We start from the raw sequence: 11,869 nt of genomic DNA on the forward strand, positions 1-11,869 counted from the left end.
TTTAATTGGTGTAATTTTGCAAATCTAGGCTTTTGATTATTTATGAAATCTTGCAAATTTTATAATAAATCTTTTGTAATATTTTAGTTGTTTCTTGAATATTATAAAACCTTTAAAAAAAAAAAAAAAAAAAAAGAAAAGAGTCTTGAAAACTTGATATTTGATGCAATTATGGAAATTGTTAATGTAAGCATTTTAAGAAAAGGTTTGTTTTGTTTAAGTGATTTCGTGGAACACATTTCTTATTAATTTAAAATTTTAAAATATATATATATAAGATTTTCCTGCACATTTGAACACAAGATAAATGTTGATTTCATTGTTCATTAACACCATTTAACCTGAAATTACTCTTGAAAAGACAATGGAAAGACCTAGTGTATTCTGAAGTACCAGAGGTTGTTTTTGCATCCATCCAGGTTAGTTTGATGTGTTTAATTCTGCGTCAATGTGAAAAAATGCATAAAATGAAGTGAAAATTTGTGCATTACTTACATGTACTTTTGTTAAATAATTGATCACAAGAGCATCAACTCACAACCCCCTTCAGACTGATAATAAAAGTAGCCGGTGCAATAAACCAACACCTAGAGAAAATTTCAAATTTGAATGGCTAGAAATCACACATTCTAATCGTTATCGTTTAAAAAGAAGTAAAATATACACAAATAATAGAGCATACTGTGTAGTAACTGTCAAACAAGAAGACTATGGGCGATAACTTAATTTTTGTCATTGTCCAGAATCCGGGTTCGGAAAGAAGATGACCTCTCTTGACTAAAATGTAAGCAATTAGTAAAAGTTAGCGTTAGTTCTCGGAATACTATGGTGCACAAGCGACAGATTTCAAACACAATGCCTAGGTCACAAGATTATTTTAAGCGCCAAACGCTGGACAGGACGTCGGCCATCACCACCTGTAATAACTTGATCCTCAACATAAAGCAGCGAAAATAAACACAAATATTGTCAAAGCTGGAACCATGCACGGGAAAGAAAACGTAGGCAATAGTATGACCCGGGTTAAGTTGTGGCTGTATGAACAAAATAGATAGCATGATACAACGACGAATACTGGCAGATATAAGCAGGAGCTTGTCACGTAGAAGTCTTGCTCCGCATGCCAGCTGTTATGCTGTGCAAATCACATACTACAAGGCCAATATTTAACACTTCTCAAGTAAACTAGGCCGTTGCCAAATTCCACGAGTATACTAAAGAAAAAAAATCTTCCGAAGATGATAGTTGGCACAAGTTTCCTGAAGGTAAGGCATAGGAAGTTTTGCATTCCCAACCACTTGAATAACTCTAGTTCTCTTACACATGACAATATTGAAGAGGCAGTATACAAGCGAAGCATCCCAGAAAGAATAAATCGACCATCAGCTCCGTCTCCTCTTGTGGGCTGGTGACGTTGACCTTGATTTCCTGTTCCTGAGTCCCAAAGAACAAAAGTACCCCATGCTCAACAAATCAAATCTCTCATTTCAATAAGATAGTTATGACTAGAAAGACTTCCTGAAACCGGCAGGTTTATGTCACTTCCCAAACAGACAAATTCAGGGCATAGGAAAAAAAAAAAAAAAAAAAAAAAAAAAAAAAAAAAAAACTCTTAACCAACTGCAGTGCACAGGAAGATCATGATATGCACATCAAGAGGTTAAGAGGTTCTTATCCAGAATGACGGATTGTTTCCACCAGATGCCTCCGCGGAGATATTACAATGTATAGAATTTCTATTAGCTAACAAATACTAAACCAGACGCTATAGAATGCCATTAAAAGGAGGCACCAACAAAACTTTAATTAAGAGGGTGACGCATTGTACCTATCCTTCTCACGGGAAAGAGAAGGGGAATGCCTGCGATGAGAGACCTTGCTATGTGGCACTGAACGCGAAGGAGAGCGCGAAGTTCGTCTAGAGATAAACACATCATCATCATCACTTGCCATGTAAGTCAAACCACAATCAAAATCTCTCCTCTTACAGAGCTGACCCTGCTCTTTTGAGAGCTGTGCATTGGCCTGCCCTCAACAGGGCACCTGCACAACAGGAACTTGGAACCGGCAGTTTGTACTTACATGTCCAACGGTACCCATACCTTAAGATGCGGTGAACATCTCCCAGAATGTGCGCGTCCATTCTGGCACTGAGCATTATGACTCGTGCAGGTACTTCTGTGCTGGGGTGTGCTGGGATGTGCTGGGATTTCTATGTAATCTGAAGTTAGTATCAGAGGAAATACCTAAGAGGCACAGACTCACCGAAAGCAACAGAATTCTGTAGACCAAGCATAACCTCGATGATACAACAGATGCACCCAGAACTCAAAAGATTTACTGAAATCACCACACCCTTACTGTTCGCTATAAGATCCATCAGTGTTGATGGGGAACACAGCTAACATTGAGACCCGAAAGTTTCACACAAGCAAGTAGCAATGGTACAAGTAGCGCTTTAAATACTAGAATCCAATTGTTTTTCGAACTAATTATGTTTGATACTTAATGAATAAGGGCATCAACCTTGAAAGACACAGGTGGAGCACAAAGCATTAGAGCACATAATTAGTAGAAAACATGACCAATTAACATCTAAGGTGCGTGTAAATGGTTCAAAAATACCGTTAATTTTTTTAGGCAAAGTCGAAAAAACTTAACGAACTCAATTCTCACAATTACTGACGTTCTAAAATCCTAAAATGTGACCCTCTCCTACATTTCCACGGACTGGACATACCTTACCAGACAACCATGCCTCTTGACTGGCATCCATTGCCACCGAATACCGATTCAAATCTAAACGCAAGTATTTATGTTCGAAACTGCCGATTCCAAGAAGAGGTGATTCTCATCTTCAAAATGAGAAATTAGGAGCAATAAAAAGACCCGAGCTGTATTAAATGATCAGACTTCATTTCACGACACTTCAACTACCAGATCAAATATGATTAAGCGGGATCAATGGTTTTTAGTCAACGTTAATAATATTTCAACGCAATTCAAACGTCGCGCCATTATTGTTATCGATTGATCATTCGACTAGCAAAATTCTCAAGGCACCTCCGTAAACAAGCAGAAGGAGAGCTTTGCATGCAGCCTACACAAGTAATCATCTCCCCAGTATAAGACGAAAGAACAAACCGCAAAACACTGCAGTGCGGAAAATTTCAACACTACATAAGAGCCGCAACCATAAAATAACATTAAAATCCTAAAATAGATGGGGCAGATCAAATTTCGAGTTCTGGGGGCATATTTTTTTGCATATCACTACGGACATGTTTTCCAATACTGACTTAAGGTGTGATCCATGCACCGTGCAAACCATAACAAGTAAAAGATCCTGACAACAACGTACAGTACATAGACCAACCATTTTCCAGCACCCTCAGCACAAGAAGGCGTGCAGTCATGCCTGCTATTGTTGAAACCGGATTTACCAAGCCACCAAAAAACAAACCATTATTTGTTGAAATACTTGAAGGTAATTGTATATTAGCAACACACCTTCGAGATCTCAATGGAGGTGAGGAATGACTTGATTTCTTGCTGGACCTTCCTCCTTGTTGTTTTCTGCACAGAAAAAACGGAATATCAATCAAAGAGGTTTGATATTCCGAGCTTGTAAAGCTGATGCGATACCACCGAAGAACATAATAGTCTTGGGACATTCTCAACTTACCCTCTTTTCGGGCTCTCACTTCGTGCAGGGCCAGGGCTGCTGCTTCGACTTCCGGAAGCGCTGCTGCTTTCACTCCGACTCCGACTCCGACTACTTGATGATGAAGAGCGCCTCCTCTGAGACTTGTTGTAACTTTTCTCTCTCTCCATTTTGTTAAGCGTGCTCTTTCGGTCAAACTGACTAGAAGTAGATTTGCGTCTCTCCCTTTCAGAATCCCGGCCCCTAGATTTGGTACCCTTTCCTCTATCTTTATCCTTCTCTCTTTCTTTATGCTTTTCCCGATCTGATTCCCTTTCACGCTCACTGATCTTCTGTACAGTATGCTCTCTCTCCTTATTTCTTTGGCTCTCTCTGTCTTTAACCTTCTCCGTATTCTCTCTAATTCTGTCCTTCGCATTCCTGGATGAATTCTTCTCCCGCTTTAGATTGTTCTTATGATAACCATCGCCTTCAGCCTCCTTGGCGTCTTGCTTGGCATTAGACTGATCTCTGTCTTTGACTGCTGAACCTATATTTGTCTCACCCTTCCCCCCACGACCGAGATGTGATGAATCCTCGCCACTTCTCCTTTTGAAAGGGTCATGATTGCCTTCCCACTTTCTGCGCTCTGTTAACAGAGCGTTGTGAGGAGACATCTTGTGGTGGGCACCGGCAACTTCCTCAACTTCAGCTGTTTCTAACCCTCTAACTTCAAATGCTTTCTCCGATTCAGAAGGTTGTGAGACTGCCGATCCATTTTTAAGTTTATTCGTTGTAACAATTGATTTCTGTGAAACGGAAAGCTCATTCTGACCAGCTTCATCACCTGACATCTCCGTGTGTCGAGCTCTTCTCGGGCTACGACCGGGATTGTCTGAATTTATAACTTCCTCACTCAAACGCTTCTTCCGCTTAACATCCTTTGCAACAGCTTCATCCTCTGAATCCACATGTTTTGACTTCCCTTCCTTCACTGCGGCCAAATTTTTCAAATCAGAGGCCTCAACGTCAGAATTTCCTCCATGAGCATGGTCGCCCTCAGTCACCTGCCGACCGTTGCGACCACCATCCTCGTCATCGGATGCATAGCTTGCGAGTCCCAAAAGGTTTCCATCAGGAGCTCCGGAACTTAGGCTCCCACTGTCGTCATCACTATCATTCTGACTCTTCTTGAGAGCAGGAGCGACAACTACCCTTACAGCAGCAGACGAACGAGCAGTAGAAGGTACAATAACAGGAGCATGAGTAGAAGATTTTGCTTTTGCTCCGCCGGCTTCGTCAGTAGGTGACGCTTTCTTGCCTGGATCTGCAACACGTATAACCAAACTAAATGAGTCGACAAACCCTTAATGACAACTAGATATCTATCTAAAATCACTAATATAAAAAAACTTGCACATCTCATGGTAGAGTTTCTTCTATGGATTTTAGATGCAGGCAAAAAAGAAAAATCATGGACAGAATCCGGTGCACACATGTTGAAACATCCCTAAATCGACAAGTGATATCGTTGGCTTCGTATGGCTCAACATTTCAAATAAAAAACAAGGAGCACCCAAGAAACCAAATAGAACTATCCAGAAAGTAAACGAGTAAAAGTTATGAAATGCAGCACTACTGATAGACATAAACGTACAGATGTACAAAAAAATAAATATCAAACCTTCAAGTAATCGTAGTTCGTCCTCATCCATAACCTCTTGTGCGATTTCATCGAACAAGTCATCTGTCACCTGCATAATGCAACAGTGTTAAAAATTTGAACACTAGAGAAAACGATTCACGGCAACGACTTGACAAATGAAAAAAAAAAACAAAAAACAAAAAACAAAAAAAAAAACAAAAAAAAAACAAAAAAAAAAAAAAAAAAACGCAGCTAGCAATCATCTCACGACATACCTTTAATAATACTTCTGTCAGAACCCGTTTGATTTCTTGATTCATCGCTGCAGTCCTCACAATTTCTGTGTCATCCTGAATCATAATTATTCACAACGGTTATCAAATCATACACTCCAGAACTAATGACCCGGAGCAAAAATACTATGACTGAAGATGTAGAACTTTGGTTAGATTCCTACACGCAAACATGAAGGAGAGTTACCCAAGACGACCATCTTCTTCACCATTAAAAAGAATACTCTTACTATGTAAAAGTATTTCCACTGCTAAATGCTGACATGCTTAGATGACGAGAATGGAAAACACTCCCCCAGTTGAACATAAAGTGTCGCTCGTGGCGACTAATCCCTCATTAGAGTACATGTATAGAAACTGAGTTTGATGGATAAATGTGGATTGTTAAGCACTAGAGTGCCAATTTATGCGCCACTGTCAGAAATCAAGAAATTATTTCTGCTTTTCAACATCGAGCGTCAATTCCCAATACAGTAATATGGACTTTCAGCGTCATTATTAAACTTTTTGAGTCGATTGCTCCATGCATGCGAACTTGTTGTCAGGGCACACAGCTGAATCCGGAAACCCTAAAGTGGCTAAAAATTATTAACAAATGTAGAAGCTTACCTCGTCCTCCTCGTCGTCAGAACCGCTCATTCTAGACAAGTCACTTCTTGACCTGTCCATCAACTCGAACTTACTGTGAGTAGACACTTCAATATTATCACCATTAGCATGAGGATTATCATCAGCAGCAGTCAACTGAGAACCACCAGTAACAGCAGCTTTCTTCTTCAACAACTCTTCCTTAAGCCAGTTGGGCACTGACGCCTGCACATAACCACGCCAGCCACAACTCTCAAGCTGGAGACGACAGGGATGTCAACACAGCAGGAAAGAACTCCAAAATTGGCAGAATAAATTAGCATATGAACAAAATAAGTTGTAGGATTCGATTACCTTCTTGGGTCGTTCATGACCTGCAATATGACCATGACCATTATCTGGAAACATAGAAAAATCCATCCCCGTACTAGCTCCAGGTCCCAAGCCAAAATGTCCCAGAGGAGGACCACCTGGTCGAAATCCTGGCCCCTGAGGAGGCCGAGGAAACATTGCATGACCCTGCAAATGCTGGGGATGTTGATGCCCCGGATGCATATGCTCAAATTCGTATTCAAACTGCAGATCGAAAAAAAATTATCTATCAAGTGAGCACTTTCCGATATAGAAGCTTTCAAAACAATAGAACTTGAGGTCGTAAATCACTGAATTTCAAGTATTGTTTCTCAAGAACAGGAAAAAATCTGTTCATTCTATTCAATAAAAACTGGTTTTAACATCAAAACCACCAGAAATATCGTGCACTAACAGACCGAAAGAGTGATCATGATATGAGTGTCTTGCAACAAATAAATAGGTAGAAGAATAGAAATGCTTATTGAAGTCCGATTACCTGGTGTCCCAAACCAGGACCTGCCCCTATTCCAGACCCCATATTGTTTGCAGGATAAGGCATTTGAGGCCAAGTCTGTGAATGTGGCAACCCACCGTAGGCACCTGCTTCTGGAACATCTGCAACCATATTGAACTGCGAGGGCTGCGGGTGTTGATATTCCTGAGATTGAGGCTGCTGAAACTCATAAGGCGGTTGCTGATGAAAATCATACGGAGCTGGCACAGGAGGCTCTCCAAATGCAAATTGAGAGGGGGGAATGTGCGGCAAATGAGATGTTTGTTGGTTTTGTGATAACTGAGAAGGTACTTGTGGTGGATGCTGGTGTGATAGATGCGGAAGGGGAGTTGGGGCTGAGAGAGGAGGGGGGGGAGGAGGGGTAGATAGTTGCGGCATCTCCTGCTGTTCCATCCCTGGTGGTACAGTTACATGTAAATCTAAACACAATGCAAAGTCTTAGAACTTGTCCTTCTGCACTAAAGTACAACTAAAATTGCAATTTCTGCGAACTAACAGTTAGAACTGCAACCAAAATTTGCAACTTGCGAATAAGAAGCAACAATCCTCCCTCCCAAAAAAAAGTAACCAAAATAATTCGCATGATTTGCATACCACTTATTAAGAAAAGGAAAAGAAAAAGAAAAAGAAAAAGAAATTAAAAAGCATGTAACAATCCTGCATTAGCATTTAATAAACGTAAAAGAAGCATCCAAATAAGCATTTATTTGGGGACTATCCATGTAAGTATACCTGATGAATTAACATTCTGAACGTGACTTGAAGACAATTCTTGCGAATAGCTGCAGGGTCCAAGCTCTGAAATGCTTCTTGGTACTGCAGATGGAGGAGAAGGAGCAGGCGTTGTTGCCAGACCGGAACCTGACGTTGATCCCTCTGCTGCAAATGATTTCCTATCCTCCTCATGGCTCCGGGAAGAAGTTTCCCTTCCATACGTTCCAGGAGCGTTGTGAGAATTATGGCCATAAATAGAATGCGCATCATGGCCATAAGCTGGTGTTCCAGGTTCTTGTACCCCTGCTGAGTAAGCAAACTGCTGAGGCAAGTCCACTGGCTGGGGTGGAGGTGGAGGTGGAGGAGGAAGTGGTGGTGGCGGTGGTGGCTGCTGTAAACTATCAGGAAAAGATTGATCTGGCTGCGTCGGTGCCTGCTGGTTTTGCTGTTGAGCTTCTTGCGCTGCTTTGGCAGCAGCCCACGCTCTAGCCTTGGCAGCCCATTCTTCCTCTTGACTAAGCCCTGCGGTCGGATTTCCTGGTGGAGTGACACGATCACGATAAGGATCGAACATATTAAACTGACTATAGAAACTAGAAGTAAGCCCGATATGAGATAAAAATAGTAATGCTCCAAACGTTGCCAAAAGGAAACGTAGTGATGACGTACCAGCCGAAGGCCACTGCTGCTGATTCCAACCATTGCTTGATGGCCATCCCTACGAAAATCATAATCACCTCATGTCAACTGCATTTTCCATTGAAAGACTTACAAAAATACCACTAGCACTAAATGTTATCAAGTCATGCAGTAACAAGTATGGCTCTGCTATCTTGATGTTTTGCGCTGTAGTTAATGGTCACCACTCAGTCAAAGAAACAGATCACTGCCCAAAAACTTGTCGTCAATGACTAATTCCTAGGTTAACGATGGGAAATAGTCTGAGAAGTCTTCCATGCAGCCCCGATGACTCCAAACACTAAATTAACAGTAAATGCCACCATCGCCATTACTACACTTCAGTAACCGAAAGTAAGCAATTCATTTATTACAGGTAAGCCCACAAACGAGCTCTGATGTCCTTCATAAGTTCCACGCACTGCAATGTAAGTCACAGAATTCTCCAACACACAACATCTTACTAATCGTTTGCCCATGAAACGAAACCCTAAGAGAAATCATAAGAATGAGACCATTGTTTGCTCTGAAAGGCCTCATAAGGCTGCAATTCCCTTTTTAAAATCTGTTGTTATAGTCGTTAATTGTCAAAAACATAATCATCGATTCATAACTAGTTTTGAAGTAAGATATTCAAGAACATCCCCTATACTCACGTATTTTTGTTTACAATAGTTATCTTAAGCAAAAGGTGCAAACTTCTTGAGACTTCTGAATCAAAGGGTATAGAATACACTCGTGATAAATGCAACTCACACCAACAAAATCGCATGTACCATACCCAAAAAAACGAACATTAAGCTATTGTACATACCACACTACATTCCCAAGTTCCTGACCAAAAGGACAAGAATGATAGAATTGTACAGTCTAAAATGCTCAAAAAGAAACCCAAAGCATTCCCCAAAATCAAATGAAATTCATCAGTAACAAAAACCCTAAGAAAGGTAAATGTACTTTCGCGCAGAAACAACTCTCCTCAATCTTCCCTGACCAAATGCAAAAATCTAAACACCAGCGCACCTGTTCAGTTCGCCCATACACCATGCCACGCTGCTGCGAAGGCGGCGGAGGCACGGGGGCCTGCGGAGCTAGCGCCTGCGACACTTGCTGATGTTGAGCCCCATAGTACCCGGTGGGCTGCCCGTAAAAAACACCCTGCGATTGATAAGTCTGCTGCTGCGGTTGCTGGTATTGATGCTGCTGCTGTTGTTGTTGCTGCTGCTGCTGCAACGAGTGCATCTGTTGTGGCTGATTGTAATGCTGCATCTCCGGCGTCCCTTGCCACTGCATGCCCGCATGCGAGTGCCCGCCATACTGCTGCTGCGATCCACCGTACCATCCGCTCCCACCCTGTTGCTCCATCACTCAATCCTCACTTCTCTCTACCCTAATTTACCCCCTGCTCCGCAAGCGATCACAATTCCTGACCTCTAGCCAAGCGCCCCATCCACCAATACGCCGGGGTCTGGCCACCGAAAGCGCGGTCAATCCATTCTCTACCAAAATTGACAACACATGCACAAATCATACACCAGCTTCACGTCCTACTCCTAGCAAAATTGACCAAGACCTCCTCCTTCCTTCGTCAAACCCTCGTCCCACAAGCGGAACCTCCAAATCCTGCTGAAGGAAGGCTCTTCTGCGCGATTAGGGCGGACAAGGACTGTAGTTCGACGCAAACCCATCCAAGTTATCATCCACACCAACGAACTCATTCATTCGTCCATCTAACATCTTCTAGTTTCATCCATCTATCCATCCGCCCACGTCGACATCGCCAACGCATCCTACTCAGCCAACGCAGAGGTACTAGGCTTGTCCACCTGGCCCAACTAACGCCACCCTGGACTCGTGCCAAACGTCCGCCTCCACGGCTTTCGCTGATCGCTGGTGCTGACGGAAGCCCACTGAGAACGACGGACAGCGCTGCCGCACAGCTTTTCATCCGTCCAGCCTGCATCACCTTCCCTGTGCAATCAATTTCGTTCTGCCCCGCAGCCCCGGATATTTTCTCGTTGAGCCCACCCTTGAAAAGTCGTCGAACCTCCGTCTCCGTCGGCTTTTCCGTCTTTCCTCAGTTCCTTCATGGTTCCAATCAAAGTTGTAGACTTCGCGAACTTTCCCCTTCATTTCCCTTCTATGTGTGGGTCCCTTCACCGTGGGCCCCGTGTGCGCGTCGAGGTGGAAAGTACGCTGAGCGATGAACGTCGTTCAGTACCAGTTGATATGTTTTTCATTCGTTTATCTGGTTCAATGTGAAAAACAGACAGTCTTTTTTTAGATCTTTAATATAAATACAGAGAAATTTCGTGTTGTTGAAGGTATATTTGCACTATTTATATCTTATCATGTGTTTTAAACAATAATTCATGGTTAGATGCATGGCTTCACTCTCTCTCCTTGAATGTCCTTAAATAAGAAGATCATTTACAATTGAATACTTGTGCCTTCAAAATTGCATCAGTTTATTCCTTAGACTCTGGATATACTACCATTAACAAAGTCATACCTTTTTTCAAATTAATAATTAAAATATGATGGTTCTCATTCAAAATTACCTCATACACCAAAGAGAACAGTTTTTAAGTAAAAAATAAAATAATAAAAAAATAATAATAATATGATATGCAAGACATGAATATTTTTATCCAAGTATGATAGTTTATACATTATATTGAAATTGGAAATAATAGAGATATATAAATATAAAGTGAGGAACAAGCACATTTTCTGAATATGAAGAACAATATTCTCCACCAAGAACACAAGTGGTTTCTGACACTTTTCCCAATGCTGACATGGACTAATCACTGGGTTTGGTATTGTGTATGATTCTCATCAACATGGCAAGTTTGTTCCTAAAACATAGTAATAAATTATTTTTATTCATTTATTTGTCTATTTATGTTGCTATTGTGGACGAGGGTGTGTCGCACACTGTAAAAGCATTAATATTTTCATCTTGAGCAAAATGTGCAGAACTCATTTTCATTGCTTCAACAAGACTTGAAGGCATTGAGATATATGCTAGAATTAGTTGACTTTATTCTTTATTATTGATTATGGATCTTTAAAGATTTTAAAACAAAGATTGACCTCCACAATATTTATAAATATATTTTTTATATTTATATGTATAATAATGGTGCGACTAACAAGCAACATTCATTGAAATGAAGTGGGTGCAAGTCATTTATTATCACATTCCTCTGGTACTCAAAGTTGAATTGTGCCTTGTATGTTGTTTGTTCGTGTGTTTGTTCATGTTTTGTGATTTGAAAGTTAGCACATGAAAAAATACATTTTAAACATTTATATGTTAATACATAGAAGACAAAAAATAAAAATAAAAAATAAACATAATTTTCGAAATTTTGAAATGATGCAGTCCACACGTTTGGAATTCAAAGAGTTTGTTGTCATATCTAATAAATATG

At 41.0% G+C, this 11,869-nt stretch overlaps 1 protein-coding gene across 6 annotated transcripts; it reads right to left on the bottom strand.

Moving 5' to 3' along the window:
* Positions 1 to 1,002: 1,002 nt before the first annotated feature.
* On the bottom strand, positions 1,003 to 10,059 carry LOC112274828 (uncharacterized). 6 transcript variants are annotated; one of them, XR_002967522.3, is made up of 13 exons: positions 9,453 to 10,059; positions 8,421 to 8,469; positions 7,770 to 8,288; positions 7,020 to 7,456; positions 6,524 to 6,745; positions 6,191 to 6,394; positions 5,564 to 5,638; positions 5,328 to 5,397; positions 3,686 to 4,970; positions 3,511 to 3,576; positions 2,103 to 2,212; positions 1,829 to 1,918; positions 1,003 to 1,434 (listed from the first exon to the last, which is right to left on the bottom strand). XR_002967522.3 is itself a non-coding variant. In XM_024504620.3 (12 exons), the coding sequence occupies exons 1-12, from the start codon at positions 9,792 to 9,794 to the stop codon at positions 1,383 to 1,385; spliced, it is 3,405 nt and encodes a 1,134-aa protein (XP_024360388.1). In that variant the 5' UTR covers positions 9,795 to 10,043; the 3' UTR covers positions 1,003 to 1,382. The 6 variants fall into 6 exon arrangements, 4 of the variants coding, with proteins under 4 accessions (XP_024360388.1, XP_024360387.1, XP_073386277.1 ...); XR_002967523.3 differs by having other exon boundaries at positions 1,003 to 1,428; positions 9,453 to 10,043; XM_024504620.3 differs by lacking the exon at positions 2,103 to 2,212 and having other exon boundaries at positions 1,003 to 1,428; positions 9,453 to 10,043.
* Between the last annotated feature and the right edge of the window lie 1,810 nt (positions 10,060 to 11,869).

The sequence above is a fragment of the Physcomitrium patens genome, chromosome 22, assembly GCF_059467195.1.
Source record: "Physcomitrium patens ecotype Gransden chromosome 22, ASM5946719v1, whole genome shotgun sequence".
Classification (NCBI taxonomy): domain Eukaryota; kingdom Viridiplantae; phylum Streptophyta; class Bryopsida; order Funariales; family Funariaceae; genus Physcomitrium; species Physcomitrium patens.

Coding starts and splice junctions, on each gene's coding strand:
- LOC112274828 (XM_024504619.3), bottom strand. CDS start 9,794: ATGGAGCAACAGGGTGGGAGCGGATGGTACGGTGGATCGCAGCAGCAG. Junction 8,289..8,420: donor GCAGCAGTGGCCTTCGGCTG/GTACGTCATCAC, acceptor TCACTCCACCAG/GAAATCCGACCGCAGGGCTT. Junction 6,746..7,019: donor GTCCTGGTTTGGGACACCAG/GTAATCGGACTT, acceptor TTCGATCTGCAG/TTTGAATACGAATTTGAGCA.